Here is an 18,235-nt window from a genome sequence, read left to right as displayed (position 1 = left end):
TATGACAAGCATTAACTTTTATAACATGAAACTGGTAGCTACTGCAGCTCTAGTCCTCACATTGTGAGGAACCAATGTTGTCATGATTGAGTCACAGAGAGGGAATTCCCTTTGATATGTCTGCAGTAAATATGAGCCCCTGACCCAACCCCAAGCACACACTGTGACCTGACCCAACAAGCAGTTTGTACCTCTGGTGTAACCATAATCTGACTGACCATGTTCCTCAGTATCATAGACTTGTGTTCATTGATAAATAGTGTTCCTGTTAGCTATCTGTGTCGTTTGGTGCATAAAGACTCTAGGGGTTATATTGACTCGTTGGGTAGTGTTCTTTTTTGCTCGACTTGATTTATGATTGGTCGCAAGCAACCCTCTCCATTGTTTATTGCATCCCTAGTACCGTCTTCTGTGTCCAGTCTTTTTCATTGCCTGTTTCTTGATTCCCTTAGCCTTAAACTTACACAGGGTTCAAACAACGTCCAGTATCACTACACATTAAATAATGATGTCATAGTGTCAGGATGGTATGTTTTAGTGATGTCTGTCAGCGGTGGTTATTACAGCAGTGTAAACAGTCATGCTCCATCACATGTGCCTCACACAGGTTCTCACCTGATTGACAATGTGCTGCAGAGTTCCACCGTGACAAGAATGTGTCCACCCAGGGAGACAGGTGTGAGATTTACTGCATCTGTTACAAATGAGAGTCGAGGACATAAATATCATTTATCACGACGGTCAAACCAAGGTCTTCACTGTGGATATTCCAATCCGATCCTTGGACTATGTATTCAAATCAATCGGATACAGCATATATTAATGAAGCAGTGAAGCATTCTCTTTTTCTGAGTTAGATAACAAGCGACTTCTCCAGTGGGCTGGCTGTCCTCTATCTGATACAGTGTCTCCAGAGATAGTGGGGCCGCAAAGTGGTTGAGGACTCACCAACATTGTAGTTACAGAGTGTTGCACTCATCACAAGACCTTGTATATTTGTGTTTTACAATGCTGTCTGTCATCAGCGGCAATAGCATACACAGCAGAAGTTACACAGGCAACACTAGCCAGATAGTGTTAATATAGCAATAATTTTTTTAATTTTATTTAATTTTATTATTTTTCGAAGATTATGGATGAGAAAATGGACTAGATTGTTTTTGTTGACAGTGACAGTTGATTCTTAGGTACCGATCAACTAGAGCGCCTCCTCAGATTAATTTTTTTCTTCTAAGTAGTGACAACCATATTTCCTCCACCTCAGAGCTGGGTTTGTGTTGTTCATCAGCTTTTGAGTATACTGTCTATTTTGTTCTGTGCACACTGACCGCTTATATTACTTCTTATAGGATGCTGCTTTTAAAATGTAAATGCTTAATACAAATGCCACATGGCTTGAGTTTATCATAGGAGTCGATGTGCCAGATAAAGTTGGGCCTTTTACAGCAGTGGTCCCCAACCCCTGGGCCGCGGACCACTACCGGTCCGTGGGTCATTTGGTATCGGGCCGCACAGAATTAAATAATGATTTACATTACTTCCGTTTTATTTACTTCGGAGTCGGAAAGATGTTTTCTTTTGAAAAGTGACGTCTGTCATGCTTGACCGGTCTCGGTCACGTGACAGGTTACCCCTAAATTAAGCGCCCACCACCGGTCCAGTGTAGTGGATTAAAATCAAGGCAGATTATCCTGAGATCGCCCAAAAAGTATCGCAAACCCTGTTTCCATTTCCAAACTCCTGTCCTTGCGAAGCGGCGTTTGTTTGTTTATTGTCTGTTGATGTCTGCATTTCACATGAAACCACTGCGGATGATTTATTATTAGACTACAGCTGTCCTGGCGTCATTAACGATTATAGAGCAAATGAAGGCCGGTCTGTGAAATATTGTCTTGGATGCAAGACGCAAAAGACGTGGCGCAAAAAAGGTTGAGGACCACTGCTTTAGAGAAGTAGTCCCGCCGTCTAAGACACCTTGCCCGCCTCAGGGACACTCCTGTGGGATCCAGCTCCTTCAGCACCAACTGTACATCCTCCTTCCTCACACACAGACCGTGTTCCATGCATTTCGCGTACATCCAGCGGTACCCATGAAGCATCCCAGAGGACTGGAGTTCACTACGTATGAAGTCTATCAGGACGGGCAGGTCAGAGTAGGATTTGCGACGAGTGTATCCCGTTGCAGCGAGAATCCTTTTCAAATGTCTCTGGCTTATGCGAAAATTGTGCGGCCTACTAAGAACTTCTTGAATGTCCTTATATTTTAGGCCGATTTCAAAATAAATCTCAATAAACCGCTCAAATGGGTGGGTGTCCGCCATTGTTTTTCTCTTTAAACCCAAATGACCCGGAAGTATATACATACACCTGTAGTTTTGCGAGATCTCGCAAAGGTTTTGCGGGATCTCGCAAAGATGGAGCTTTTTTCTCTCCATGCCTTTTTTTTTTCTCCATGTCACCTTAGGGGCTCCATACTAACTTGTATTTTGATGTTATTTTTCTTTATTAACTTGATAGTTTGATCCTTGATTGATGGAGTTTTGTGGGTTTAATAACCTGACAAATTAAAACGATTTATATTACAACAGAGCAACAAGCAAACTTGGTTTTTCTGTGTAACTGTAATGTTTGTAACTTGAATAATAAATTCAAGTTACAAACATTACAATAAATGGGTTAACCCATTGGGAATAAATGGGTTAAGGAGTAGTTACATTTATTTTACATTACATTTAGTTACATTTACATTTATTAGTTACATCTGACCCTTTGAGGACAGCTATGATGCTGATGCAGCCCTCAGTGAAAACGAGTTTGACACCCCCTGCTCCAGACTAACTCTAGAAAGAATCTGAAACATGTGATGATGTGTGTGAGAGAAGTAGCTGTGTGGTGTTTGGTAGAGTCAAGCTCTTGCTCTCCCTCTCCCTCTCCCTCCACCTCCATGTTCCTGCTGTTCCCACTGCTGGTTGTCGTCCTCAGGGAGTCAGGCTCACTCTGACTAATCCCCAGCCTGACTGACAGCTGCGCAGCCTGTTAGCCTTTCCCCTGCATCCCATGCTCTGCTCACATTTTTAAGACAAATGCACTTGAGGATTGGATGAAGTTGAAAATGATGAATTCATTAAGTCCAAAAATAAGTTGAAATGCTCCATCTTAGTTTGATGTGTTGCTCAGGTCTTGGTGTGAATGCTGGGTGGGTGGTTTTGTGTCTACCTGGAGATTTGATGAACATCTATAAAGTAAGGTTCCTGATTTATTTGAGAGTGTGTCGGTACCTTTATTCAGTGGTCATGCTGTGTGCGGGTCATGTTCACCCACAGGATAGTGGAACACGCGGTTCTACAAAAACAAAAACAACAACCTACTATATCAACATCAGTTTAGTTTCATATTAAGTGCTGTTATGACGCTATCTGCTACATAGTCGACCACAGATCATGACTTTGTAGCGATGAAGGTTGTTTGCGTCTAGATATATTAGGATCCCCCCCCCACACACACACACACACTAGATTTCATATCTGATTTAATCCTAGTGAAGTAAAGTCTCTACATTCAACAGTATCATTTGTGGTGGAGTTAAGCTCCCAGCTGAACAACTGTAGTTTCGTCCTTTATTCAGCCAAAGCCGGCCGTAACAGTCTGTCACCTTAAACCCTACACCATATATTCAGTTCCTGCAACTACTCTGCCTGCACGATTGAAAGAAACAGGTTAGAATGTGCTTCGACATGTTTCTTGTTTAGCACACAGCTGAAATGTTGGAGACCCCACAGAAGAAAGCATCCACTCAGATTTACCCAGCCTCCTGCAATTAACTATCATGGCTGCAAGAGGATTTGTCACTTCATCTTTATGACTTAAGCTGGGTGTTGTGTCAATGTCCCAAGCTAATTCGAAGGATCTGATAGAAATTGTAGTGTATAATATATTTTTGCAGAGGTTTTTGAAAATAAATAAAACTTTAGTATAACAGTATGGTCTGATGATTTGAACATTTGAAGGGAAAATTGACCATTTGAAGGGTACCTGAGGATGAAACTGGTTGTTTCTTCTATTCTTGCTCAGCCATTACTTTGATGCTCATTGTCCCTCTTTTGGTACCAGTTTTATCAGATTTGTGACAGTAAATGTTTATCGGTATGCCTTTCTATATTGGAATGTATGTGTGTATCTAAATTTGTGTATACATACATTCACATATATGTATTCACACACAATATATTTTTATATGAACATAACAGCTGAATGAAGTTTGGTGTCCTCCAAGGGAAGGTCAGATGCTTGAGAGTCATTAAACAGTACAGTCACATGTACTGCTTAATGTTAACTTTCAGATTCGGATAATCATAATGTTGTCATCATCTGTTCCCATCCCCTTTCTTGCCTCTTCCCCTATCTTCAGTCTGATAGACCGTATGCTTCAGAGGGATCCAAAGGGACGAGCTTCATTGGAGGAGATCGAGAGCCATGCCTGGCTGCAGGGCGTTGACCCCTCCCCAGCCACCAAGTACAGCACTCCACTGGTGTCCCACAAGAACCTCTCCGAGGAGGAACACAACAGCATCATTCAGCGGATGGTCCTTGGAGACATCGCAGACCGAGAAGCCATAGTGGAGTAAGTTGCACTGCATATTTTTTACACTGTTGAGCATTTTAACACTGTTATCACAATAAACTGCCAAGGCCTGATTGTTAATGACCAGAAATTTGAACGACCAAAATTCTGCATGGTAGTTTAGAGAATACTATTTAATAGCCTTTAATAATCATATCCACAATGTATTGATCACAAGGTATTTAGAATAAACATGGTGCTACTGTTCTAGTCTACTCTGATTATGTGTTCACTATGTTGTGTATATGCTGTATATATTTACTAATCAGTGGTCAATGAAAATAATGATCAACATGCGTTGGATTATGAGATACTGAGACCTGACATTGTGATCGTGGTTTATAAAATTCTCTAAGGGCAAGTTTGGCTCTGTTGGTAGCCCTGTTGGGCCATTATGAGTTGTCTTCGTTTAAAAAACTGAATCCTAAATCATCTTTATTCTTGAGATAATAAGATCATTAACTTGTAATCAAAAATTGAAGGTTGTTTCTTTTTCTTATTTATAATTAAGGAATGACCTATCTTCACTGTCTTAAAGAAAAAAGCATAATGAAAAAATAATAGTAATGATAATTAGAAGCATGGAGCAAACACTATCAGTCTTGTCAATCCATACTCCTCCACCTATTAAATAACTCAACAATTTAGAAAGTTAACAATTTTTTGAGTTTAATAGAAACTGGATGACTGTGGAACTGAACATCAAGCCACAGAAAGAAATGAATGAATCACAGTCATCAGTAGTCCATAATACAAGTTAAAGTAAATAATGAATAAATATAAAAAGGATCAAGATAACTTCATAAAAATCTATGAGGAAGGTACTAATACTTTTATCTTATTATTTCAGTAGGGAAATGGATTGTTGGAAGCCAGCCAGCAGCTACTATGAATCTGTATATAGTCCTATCAGCACAAATTAATCAGCCAAAGCAATTGATTGATCTTCCTCCACTTAAGGTGTTGGAGAGATCAGTAGTATCATGCAACCATGCACAGTAATCATCTGTTGCAATGGATTTCAGCTAAAAATGCCACTTTAAATTTTTTTTTTTTTAAATCAATGCAGCAGACTACTTCAGTCAAGGTCTACTACAGACTGAAATCGTACCATTCGGGATAATATTCAGATCAGTCTGCTCCGTTTGTAAGAAAGAGTGACTCAGCTGCAACCTCAGATAAGCTGATCCAGTGGAAGTAATTAATTTCCAGTCCATAATCACAGCTTCCTCAGGAGAGCTGAGTCATGTCTTGTTTAGTGTGAAATAAGCTCAATAGTTACACCCTCGTATTCATAACCTTTGCAAACTCAAAGACATTAACGCAGAACAGTCTAGTAGTTAAAACAGTCATATGCTGTCTTCTTTCCTTTAGTCTCTGCTCTTTTCTCTTTTTCTGTGTTGGCGGGAACCAGCAGCAGCGTTGGGCACAATATTTTGGAGATTTAAATTGTATTTGCTTTCTTTTTCAACCAGGTGTCTTGTCCTCCTTTGAGTGTTGAAAGTGCTGTAAGAGCTTATCACTGATACCAATCCTATTTGCATGATAAAATTTGTTGAGCATTAAAAGCTTGATGTAGTCAATAATACTAGTGGATCCTTTGACTGCTAAGGTTATGTAAGTTTCACTCTGAATAACCCAATCAACTGTAGCTGTGCTATTTTGGAGCTTTTGTGGCTTTATTTCCATTCACGGCTGTCTTTTTGATCTAGAAGTGTTTCAGACGTGGCACCCTTCCATTCCTTCTACAGTTTCCCCATCTACAGCGTTGGTTTTCCTAAAATCCTTTGTGTTTACACTGAATGTTCTGTGTATTTGTGTTGTAAGGGAAACGTGAACCCTTTCTTTCCAATGTCCACATGTTGTACGGTGATACTCTTAATATTTACGTTTAAGAACTGCACCGGACTGTGATAAGCGACACTGGCCTTGTAGGGCTTGTTGCAGGTGAAATAATGCTGTCCTGTCCAGATATCCAAGGAGTCTCTTTTCTAACTTCAAAAATGCCATCTTGTATTCATGTTGGGTTGCTACCCATTAGTTTGGTCTTTTGATAATTATAGGCCATAACAGGTGATATTTTCCCTTGTAGTGCCAAAAGACTGTGATCCAGGTCTTCTACCTGGGCTGATGTTGACTAATCAATGACATTGACTAATTGGGTCTCCCATTACTTCAAACAACAAGAACAAGATCATCAATTGTGAGAAAAAAAGTCCTCTTCAGATATTTATGACGATTTTGAGATAATGTGATTCAAGGTTTGTAGTTATAACCCTTTTAGGTTTCTAAGTTATAATCACAAATATGTGACAAAAGAATTTGCCTCCTACACAATCTCAAATATTTACAAATCCTCATATGAAATGACAAAACAGGATGCCAGTTATTCAGCACTCAATCACAACCATTAAAGGAAATCCAGACACGCAACCTGCATGAAAGTACTCTGAGAGCAGTGACACTGTGTTTCCATAAAATGTGAGTCTACCTGTTTCTATTCAACGGGACTTAAGTGTATGACGAGCCAGGAAACAGAACACACACAGCACTTCAACAACTGCTGGCTGGAGTGTTCGAACAGATGCTAACCTGAAGTGTTTAGAAGCTCTTTCCTAGCAGCTGTGAGAGAAACTCATGGTGCAGCTGTGTGCTCTTAGAACAGAGTGTTAATAGAGAATACATTACAGCAATAGTTCTAGAGCAACTGCTGGTTTTCTAGTCATGATTTTGAATTCTCACTTGTTTGGTCACCTTTTTTTTTTAACTGCACTTTCATCTGTCCAAGTAGATAGTGCATGTAGTTTGATCGACACAAATACATCCAATATACTGTACACGCCAACATGCAATGTTCATGTCCGCCATTTACATATTTAGTCTTGCTTGTTCTCCTTTCAGAACTACAACACTGCTACAAATTGAGCTTCACACGTATAACTGTGTTTTTACTTTGAGAGGTTTCAATTTAATTCAATCGTGGTATAAAATGTTACCAGGGTGTTGATTTACATAATATTGACACCCTACATTAGATAGGACTTGAAGATTAAAGCTTCTTCATGTAAAATACCAAGTAATTTGGGGATTTAATTGACAATATCTCATATCTGAACACAAGGGATAAGACTGAAAACAACTTTTGGATGGTTGTCATCAGTCCCTTAAGACTATATTGCATAAAAAGTGCAGAGCCAGAGGTTGAGAGGTACAGTTGAGATCTAGTCGGGCCCTACCCTACCCACAGCTTGGGCTGTGGAACCCAACCCTTCAAGTGGTGCTGGACTCTCCACTTCTGGGGTGTTGCCTTCAGTGAGAGGTGGAGGGCTAGTGTGGGCTTGCTTGTAGACCCACAGCTCAGCCGCCACATGTCAGAGTTTACCCAGAAGAACGAGAGGGTCGTTTCTCTGCACCTTCCGGTCATGAACAGATATACCACTGTTGTTTTGAGTGTCCTGGGAGAGGTACTAAATAGTGCTCCTACCGGGGACTCAATTGTTCTTCTGGGAGACTTCAACACTCATGTGAAAGTAACAGTACTACCTGTAGGGGAGTGATTCGGATGTTCAAACTCCCCGATCGGAACGTGAGTGGTGTTGTATTATTGACCTTCTGTGCCAGTCACAGTTCGTCCCTAACAAACACCTTGTTCTTGGCCAAGGATGTCCTTGAGTGCACATGCAACCAGGACTCCCTAGGTTGGAGGTTGTTTGACTTTGTTGTCATATCATTTTGTCGTATTGTTGGCTGTGTGTCTCGAACACTTGGGTCAAGAGAGTAGATTAGTGCTGTCAAACAGTCAGCACCTGGTGGTGACTTGGATCCAATAGCAGAGTTGGGGGGCCGCACAGACTCGGCTATCCCAAACATGTCATGAGGGTCTGTTGGGAACATGTGGCAGGTGCACAGTGGACTTTGAGACTTCAGACTGACAGACTGATCGGTATATGTCTGTTGTGCTTAGGAAAGAGTTTTGACCTGAGACAAAATCTCAATTTACTGGTGAGTTACATTTGTACTGTCACCTAGAGTATGCTCATGACCAAATGAACAAGATTCCGGATACAAGTGGTTGAAATGAGTTTCCTCCGTAGAGAGGGTGGACACACCCTTAGAGATAGGGTGAGGAGCTTAGTCACCACGGAGGAGCTCGGAGTGGAGCCGCTGCTCCTCCACATCGAAAGGGGCTACCTGAGGTCGCTAGAGCATCTGTTTCGAATGCATCCCTGACGAGGTGCCGGTAGGCGGGACACACTATAGCGACTATGTCTCTCAGTTGGCCAGGAAACGCCTCGGATCTCCTGGGAAAAGCTGGAGAAGGTGTCTGGGGAGAGGGAAGTATGGGAATCGGATAAGCGGTTGAAGATGGATGGATGGATGGATGGATGGACAGACAGATGGACGAATGGATGGATGGATGGATAAATGGCTGATTAATTCAAGACTGACTACAATTCAGAAATTCAAATGGGTTTCAACTCTACAGGTAAAAGGGACACAAGCTATGATAACAATCGTTATGGGTCCCTGAACAGAACATTTGATGGTTTATTATTTAATCTATATCTTCCTCATCCTCCCTCTCACTCTGAACCACAGTCATTTTAGTTGCTATTGCCTTTCGGGGGGGGTGTTAATTTTGAACCCTGCCTACACATAAACATTAAATTGGAATGAAATATCACAACACCACAAGGTATTAACAGCCATTTCTAAAAGAAAATTAGAAAAATTCAGCTTTGATTTATGAAGACTATATATCTGTACATCCCCTCGAGCATCAGTGTTTGATACAGTTGTGCTTCAGCCTCCGTGCTTCTCTGCTGCCCGCTACAGTAATCCTTTAATAAGAAGGAAGTGTGACATGCAGACCACAGACTCTCCCTATCTGGCACAGCCTGCACGGTTTCAAAGAACTGAAACGTCTGAGTATTTCATTCAGTCCAAAGAAGGAGTGGATTTACTCTCGTAATTCAGCGCACATTTACCTTGGCAGTTAGATATGCATTATTAATAATTGAAAAGAGCAGTGGCAACACATTAATAGGGCATTCGTGAATTCATGAATAAATGTTATAGCCTCAAGAATTTTATACCTTTTTACGTTTTTGCTACAAGCATGTTGTAGCTCATGATTCTAAAGCGAGGAGCTCTTTTCTATGAAGTCTAATGATAGTAATTTTGTAGCCTCTGAGTGGAAATTTATCTACTTTTCAAAACTAGAGATTCAGTGTTTGATTGCCTTTCTTGCTCTCATGATAGTGTCTTTGTTACTTATTGGCTGACTTTACCAACAGAGCAGCTTTTCTTATGTTTAACAAAAGGTGCAAGTTTAAAGGGTTTCTCCTCTAACCCTTTTGTTTTTGAGTGTGATCAGCTGTGTTTCGGAACAATAAATTATTAAATCAAAGAAATAAATGGATATTTCTTTCCCTTCTTCTCTGTCATTTCTGATGTTTTGTATCCTTTATAATATTCGATGTTCCACAACCTGTATCTGTGTTATTTCAGAGCCTTGGAGACCAACAAATACAACCACATAACAGCCACGTACTACCTGCTAGCAGAAAGGATCCTCAGGGAGAAGCAGGAGAAGGAGGTGCAGACCCGCTCATCCAGCCCCAGCAACATCAAGGCACAGTTCAGGTAAAGAGCACCACCAACCTGTGAACGAGTTATATCATAATCTATGCCTTCATCCAAGTAGTGCCAAACATTGTTCCTCAAGAAAGAAGAGAAATGGATTGTGCAGAAATAAGAAAACAGATCAAGAGGAAAGAAGTGAGGAGGCTTCAGCTCCATCCGTGTTCCATCCTCTGCTCCACATTCATCAAATCCTTTAATAAGTCATTTTTAAAGCACAAAGGCAGCTTTTTTTGCATCTATGTTTATTTTTACTGCATCTCCATTCTCCAGATGGTCCAAGTATAGAAGAAGATTGAAAGGATGTGAGGTTTAAGCTGCGTGACGGATTTTAAACAGCACTCGGTGATGGAAAGTGCTCCTCCTCTCAGATACAAGACAAGAGGAAGCATGAGTCATTACGTTTTCCTTAGACGGTGCGTACATAGCAACAGGGAGCAGCACAGACGCAGACAGGCCTGTACGGTGGTCGTCTGTGGCTGGTGTCACCGGCTCATTCCACATCCTCCTCCGTGTCCATGTCTGGAAGATAAGGACCTCGCCCGATTGGCTCAGACTGACCTCATGCCAGGGTCTTTCAACTGCCAGGCCTACACACACACACGCATGCACACACACACACACACACACACACACACACACACACACACACACACACACACACACACACACACACACACACACACAGTTAATCAACAGACCTACATCCTTAAAACCAGTCGGCAGCGTTCTAGAAAACCTACACCAATGCCACAAAACAAGAAGGTGTAATGTCTCCATAGCAACAGCTTCCTGGACCCATAGTCTGACTGCAGCTCTTCAGGCTTGTTACATAGCTGAGTTTGGGCGAAGTCGAAATCATCACTAATGAGCATGGAGACAGCATCTCTGCTAGTGTGACTGAGATGATGCAAACAAAAGGTGCAGAAAGTGTGAGGCTGAGTGAAAGCAGGTAGCAGAGCGTGGAGACGGACGCGAGCAGAGCTGAGGAGAAGCTTAACACTGAGATTTGTCAGTTTACCAGCTCCTGTTGCAGACCCAGCCGTCACTCACTCACACACACACACACACACACACACACACACACACACACACACACACACACACACACACACACACACAGAAAAAATTCTGTGTTGTTGTTTGTTTATCATCAGTCAGCTACCAGTTTGTCTCCTTAAAAACAGACCGTAACAGTTCACCTCATGGTGGATGTTCTGTCTTTGAAGGCAGGAAGACTGCTTTGAATGCTCAGCTGACCTAGACCAGACATAAGGCCTTCTGCAGACTAATGCCAGCCTAGTGACCATTATCACAGTGTGTGGGGACATGACACCCCACCCTGAACTGTATCAAACAAAACAGTCCAGTGCTTGTCAAAGTCAAACTCAGCTTTATTGTCAAGTGTACCACATATGCACGACATACAGCACACATGGACTTGCAGTCCTCTCTCACCCACGGTAAACAGGCAGTACAACAGGCAGTAAAACACAGGCAGTACAACAGGAAGTACAACATAGATGGTACATCAAACAGTCGTAATGATACAACCACAGAGCACTTCAGAGTTTGAACTGACCTACTGAATAGCTAGTGAAGCTGTTTTATAGAGCGATCAGACCGAATGTAAAAGTAGAGAAAAAGAATAGACCAGAATTTAGGGATGGAAGAGATTTGCTGTGACTTCAACAGATGAAACCACAACTAGAAACAAGAGACAAGAAAAGAGGGGACTGTGTTCAGATGTCAAGAGAGCAGAAAGGACACAAGATTTACACAAAATAAGATCAGCAAACCAGGGTTGATCAAAGCTGTCCCAGTGTGCATTTCATCACCCGTACCGACCATTTCTCTCTCCTGGTTTGTGAGCAACGAGAGACTATCCGGGATCGTCGTCGTTTGTCTCCTGGTGCCGTTCAGAACAAGTTCTAACACTCTAGCAGCACTCAGGTTCTGTCATCGGTCACCACGGCGTGAAGTCTAGTTGTATTTCTGCAGTAGGTTGACCCTCCGCCCCCAGCCCCCCGTTCACCCCCCAGATCCCGTTCTTATTTAGGTTATTACAGGTCGGCTTACATCGTTTGAGTTACGTCTTCTTGATTATACGTTGGTTTTCTGAAAAAAAAAAAAATAGGCGGAACAATAAGTTTACGTCTTTTCACTCCACTTTACGTTTGTCTGCCACAAATTCTGGAATCAAAAAGTCACCAGTAAACCCGGCACGTAATATGTTACTGTGCCATAAAGCAGAATGAGACAAATTAATTCAACTTTTGTCGTTTATTAACCTTTCGTTGCGTCTCCTGGAGCCGATGAGTGACGTAGACCTGGGTTTTGTAGTTCAGCCCTGTTGTTTGAACTGATGAGTGTGTCACCGTGAGTCACATGACTTGAAACAGGAAATGGCGACGTTACGCGCTGAATGCCACCAGCTGCGTCTCTAACGTGTGGAACAAGTGCAGTCAGCAGCTGGCGTCCACTTCACTGGACGACACTCGGCTCATGATGACATTAAGGTATTACAGCGGCTCACATCCCCTGCGCCGTCTCCGTGGCGATGCCCAATAATCGGCTTTCCAAACTGCATCCAGTGTTTTTTCCAGGTTTAGATGGACGTGTTTAATTGTCCATCATTCTGTCCGTGACTGGAGGGGGTGGAGTTTCCTCCAGCAGTGATAACATACATGCAGCGGTGCCATTAGTGTGGACACACATTTTCACTGACGAGCTCCACCAGAACGTGTGCCCCCCCCCCATTCTGAAAAAGCCCATCATTGACGTCTACAGACGAGTTAACCACCAGAGAGTTATAACAAGTGTGAATAAAAGGTGAAGCTGAGTCTGGTTGGTGTTTCCTCCCCAGGCAGTCGTGGCCCACCAGGGTGGACATGCACCAGGACATCGAGGACAGCCTGGCTGCGTCCTCCATCTCCCACGGGGGGGGCCCTCAGTCCCCGGCTCGCAGTGCCGAGAACCTGCTGAACGGACATCGCTCCAAAGGCCTGATGGAGCTGGGCCGACGCGACGAGACCACGACCGACCCCCCGGGACAGCAGGGTCAGAGCCAGGGCGCCTGTGCTGCCATCTCAGGCCCCGCCCCCACTCCTGGTTCCGTCAGAGCCCCCACCCCGTCCACCTCAGCAGCAGCCAAGCAGAGAACCTGCCTCTTCAGGTGCGACAGCGTCCAGGTCAGGGTGTGGTTGTGTGTTGTTGCGTCTCATTGAGCGTTTTCTTACAGGGTGGAGGAAGATGAGGAGGAGGAGGAGGAGCAGGACCCGTCCCCCCTCCCGACGCAGGTGATCCTGCGCCGTAAGCCCCCCTCCATCACCAACCGCCTCACATCCAGGAAGAGCGCCCCCGTGCTCAACCAGATCTTCGAGGAGGAGGGCGAGTCGGACGACGACTTCGACCTGGACGAGGGTCTGCCGCCGAAGCTCAGCCGCCTCAGGATGAACATGGCGGGGAACGCCCCCGGCCTGAGCGCCGGCGCGTCCTCGCCCCCCGGCCCCACGCAGAAGCGCTACCACCGCCGCAAGAGCCAGGGGAGGGGGTCGTCGTGCTCCAGCTCTGAGACCAGCGACGACGACTCGGAGAGCCACCGGCGGCGTCTGGACAAAGACTCGGGCTTCGGGTACGGCTGGAACCGGAGGGACAGCAGTGAGGGGCCGCCCGGCAGCTCGGGGGGCAACGGGGGCGGCAGCAGCTCAGGGCAGAGTAAACCTCCTGGGGAGGGAGGTGGAACCTCCGGTCCAGACAGGGGAAGTCCTCCTGGTGCGGGTGGGGGCGGAGGAGGCGGTGGCGGAGGAGGGAGCGGTGGGGGAGGGGGGTGTAGCAAAGGACAGGACAGCCCCTCCAGTTGTTGTAACAACAGTAGCACTGCCAACCCCTCCCTCGCCGCACCGACCCGCCCCTCCCGGCCGGTCAGCCGCAGCGCCGAGCTGGTGGAGAGCCTGAAGCTGATGAGCCTGTGCCTCAGCGCCCAGCTGCAGCACCACCGCGGCGGGCGGGGGGGTCCGCCAGGGGGGGGCGGGGGCAGGTTCATCATCGACCCCCACAGCCTTCAGGGGGGGAAGACGCGGGAGAAGTTAGCCTGGAGGATGTGCATCGGCTCCACCGAGAGCCTGGACACCATCACCCTCCCCACCACCGCCCTGCCTCGCGCTCACGCCACACAGCACCCCCACCGCAAAGCAGCGGTGCACGGGCCGGTGGGCGGGGACCCCCCCGGCGGAATGAGCGCTTTGAAAAACGGCGTGCTTCAACTACCTCTGTGCGAGAAGACCATCTCTGTCAACATCCAGCGGGGCGGCGGCGCCCGGGATGGGCTGCTCTGCACCTCGGCTCCGGCCAGCTGCTGCCAGGTCATCTAAGCTCCGCCCACCACCACCAGCCTCAAACCGACCTCCGACCTCCATCCCAACCCCACCCCACCCCGCCACCCACTGCGCGTCAGGTGTTACTTCTCAGTGTGTGTCTGTCCAGTGTCGATCACGTCAGCTCACCTCCTGCTGCGTCGTGTCGGTCGGATGCGCGTCGGTCGCATGCGTGTCGGTCGGATGCGTGTTGGTGGATTGCGTCCCGTCGGAAGTCGTCGTCTTTTCATCCTTCAGTTCCTCCACCGGCCGTCAGACCGTGTGCTGCTTTAGATGGACAGGACGGTCAGGATAAGGATCAGGCGCAGACGTTCACGTCGACTCACAGCAGAGGACGAGGTTCAAGAAAATATTTTTTAAAAAGTTCATTCTGAATCAGAAAATTAGAGCTGAATATTAGTAATTTATCAATTTCTTTAAAAAATTGCAAAAATTCAGAAATATTTTTACAAAAAAATAGTAATTTTGTGATGGAATGAGTTTATTTAATATTATTTTAAATAATGAGTGATGACAAATCTTTAGTCCCCTAAAGTTTAAAACTCCTCTTTTATGACTGCAGCTTTGCGCTCCAGACTTAAATCACATGATCAGATGTTTTCACATGAAATTCTCACCTTGTGGCGAGATTCTCACCCCGTGCTTCTAGGATTATGTAGTGCTCGTCTTTCCTTCCTGTTGACTAGAGACGGACGGGGGAGGAGCTATCTATCATGTGACAAAGGGAATCAACCAACCACAGCACTATGGGTAAACGCAAACTTGACTTTGCACTTTTCTGTAGTTTAGTCGATGAGAATGTTGTTTTTGATGACTACTTCATTATAACGAAGGAAAACTCTCCAAACGTGACGTTTCACGGTTGCGGCGTGGTTGTACTTTTGTGTGTGACGGCCGACAGGAGGTCTCCATGGCAACACTCCTCCCTCCAGCATCCCTCCATCCGAGCTCAGTCCACTTCCACTCTCACAGCAGCTGTCTGTGTGTTCAGCCCTTTAAGCGTCAGAAATCCACACAGCTTCAGCGGGACGAAGGGGCCGGTCAGAGGAACCGGGGGGTCGGTGGAAGCGTGTGAACTCCACTGTGGCAGCAGACCAGCAAGAATGTTTGACAGTCAGAAGACGAAGCTAATCTCCAACACGTTTGGAGCCGTTACTGCTGACCAGATATTTAAAATGAGCTATTTTATATTTTTAACACATATTTCCGTGTGTTGCTGTTAGAGAACATTAGTTGTCTGGCTGTCTGTGGAAACACTACAACATACCGCTCCAATTCTACAAGCTGGGATACTATGGGAAATGGAAATAAAGCTGAATGCAATGATTTGAATCCTTTTGACATAAATCTAATTTGATGCAAAAAGCAGATATTTAAAGTTCCAACTGATTCCTGTTTTTTTTTTGTCATTCTGAAGTTGGGACAGGAGTGTTTACTGTTGTTTCACTTCGCTCTTCATTTCTCCACCCTGACTCGCTTCCATTGACCAGATTGTAGAGAAACATGTTGGTGAAACATGTTGGTGACCTCACATTCACCTCATTACCTATAGAACCGTCCAATCAGTCTCTTGTTGCTCCTGAACACATGTTCATGTGTCCGTGGACTCAGAACACTTTTTTTTGATCATCAGTAAGACTGAGTACATTTTTAAATAGTGTTGTGAAAAGGTTTGTCACTTAAATGTTTCAGATCATCAAACAATGAAAATATGAATCAGAGTCAACACAAGAGTTTGTATTGATCTCATCTCTCCAGATTTGTTGTAATTCAGCCACATTGGAGGGTTCTGGAGGATGAACCACTTTTCTAAGGTCTTGTCACAGCATCTCAAAAGGATTCAGGTCAGGACTTTAAAGAGGATGGTTCAAAGTCTTCATGTTGCCCTTCAGCCGTGGACTAGCTGGTGTGTTGTGGATCATTGTCCTGTAAATTTTGATTTATTTTTTTTTGTTAATTATAAAAGGCTTTTAAAAACTGCATTTTGTGTTCAAATTTGATGATCTGAAATATGACAAACGTTCAAAAAAAAAAAAAAATCAGGAGCAAACACTTTTCACACCACTGGATTAACTCCATCCTGTTTTCAATTAAATGGAGTGTCTAAAAGGAATCAATCATAAAACCATTGTTTTATTACCGGTTTCCACAGCGTCCCAGTGTGTGGATGGGGGGGTTGTAGTGCGTTCAGTTTTGGCCTCTGCTGGCTTCTCCAGGTCACACGCTTACCTTGTGTGGGTGCAGTGTGTCCACTTGTATCAGTATGTATATAGAGTATGTTGAAAAGTAAAGTTTATTTTTAAAACTTGTACATTTTTTGAGTGATCTGCTGTTAAAATCAGGGCCTGTGTGAAATCTGATTTAGTGGAAGGAAACCAGTGGAACCTCACCTGTGGGGCAGATGAAGTTCAGAGGAATGAATGAAAGAAAGGAAAGGGGTGTGGGGACATTTTTAAGGGCATTGGCAATAAGTTATACCGTGTGTTGCAGCTATCTGTACAGTTTTACTTTTTAATTCCACAATGGCCAAATCGGACTGTAAAGAAAAAAAGGAACGCTGTTAAACATTTTATTTCTCTTTGGTTGTTGTCTTGAGTTTTCTTTTGAAGAAGAAATGTAAATAGAGATGTAAATATGGTGCTCTTTATCTAGAACAGCAGAGTGAACCCTTTGGTGCATAGCTGTACAGTAATCTAGCCTTATGATAATAGTAATACTGTCTGGGTGTCTCAGCAAAAAAGAAATCCGTGTGAGAAAAACGACACAAGTTGTGTTCATACTGTCAGGTCTCTTTGACTGTCGTCTTACTCAGATGTATCCAGGTGAATGACGTGCATGTGTTTCAATGTTTGACATTCAGAGATGAAGGTGAGAGAGTGTCAACCACAGAAATGTTACTGGACCAAAAAACAACAGAAGGAGGAGAAAAGACAGAAATATTCAGTGTATTATTCTGTAGTTGATACCTGTTGTCAGAAGTTACATATAGCTATGGTAATATCCAAAAATAAATGTGGAATCATGTCTGGTTTGTGTGGTCGTTTTTTCTCACACTGAGAGGAAGGAGCCCCTGATGCTGGATGTCCACAACTGAACTCATCTGCAAACTGGAAACCCGTCTGCCGAGTTTTAGCCAAACTGTCTCCATCAGTCCCTTTTACATCCTGGATTTAGAAGAAGGTAGACGATGCTGCACAATGATGCTGAACTCCCTGGCGGTGGATCAGTGATGCTCTGGAGCTGATTTCTTTCTTCACTGGAAAACCGTAGAGCACGTGTTAAAACTCAAGGCCCGCGGGCCAAATGTGGCCCGCAAGAGCATAAAAGGTCAGAGTGTAACTAATGTTTGTAACTTGGTAATAAATTTCAGTTATTTAACATTAAAGACTAGTTACATTTATTTTACATAAAATCGAGTTACAGTTCTAAGTTACATCTGGCCCTTTGGGGACAGTCGTTATGCTGATGTGGCCCTCGGTGAAAATGAGTGACACCCCTGCCGTAGAGGGTCACATGGATTCCATAAAGGATCAGGAACGACTGAAGGAATCTGTCCATCTATAAGGTAGATGAAGCTTGGGGCTTCATCAGATGC

General features: G+C 44.2%; 1 protein-coding gene across 2 annotated transcripts in view; it reads left to right on the top strand.

Annotated features, from left to right (window-relative positions):
* Positions 1-17,664, top strand: part of snrka (SNF related kinase a) — a 50,395-nt gene extending 32,731 nt beyond the window's left edge. For both annotated transcript variants that reach the window (XM_068323353.1, XM_068323352.1), the window contains exons 4-7: positions 4,409-4,621; positions 10,133-10,267; positions 13,131-13,439; positions 13,506-17,664. In XM_068323353.1, the coding sequence (XP_068179454.1) occupies positions 4,409-4,621; positions 10,133-10,267; positions 13,131-13,439; positions 13,506-14,637 (1,789 nt within the window). In that variant the 3' untranslated portion in view covers positions 14,638-17,664. The remainder of the gene's footprint in view (positions 1-4,408; positions 4,622-10,132; positions 10,268-13,130; positions 13,440-13,505) is intronic.
* The last annotated feature ends 571 nt before the right edge of the window (positions 17,665-18,235 follow it).

This window comes from Antennarius striatus, chromosome 9 (genome assembly GCF_040054535.1).
Source record: "Antennarius striatus isolate MH-2024 chromosome 9, ASM4005453v1, whole genome shotgun sequence".
Classification (NCBI taxonomy): Eukaryota; Metazoa; Chordata; class Actinopteri; order Lophiiformes; family Antennariidae; genus Antennarius; species Antennarius striatus.
The sequence above is the reverse complement of the archived record's forward strand: the minus strand, read 5'-3'. Positions and strand labels throughout refer to the sequence as shown.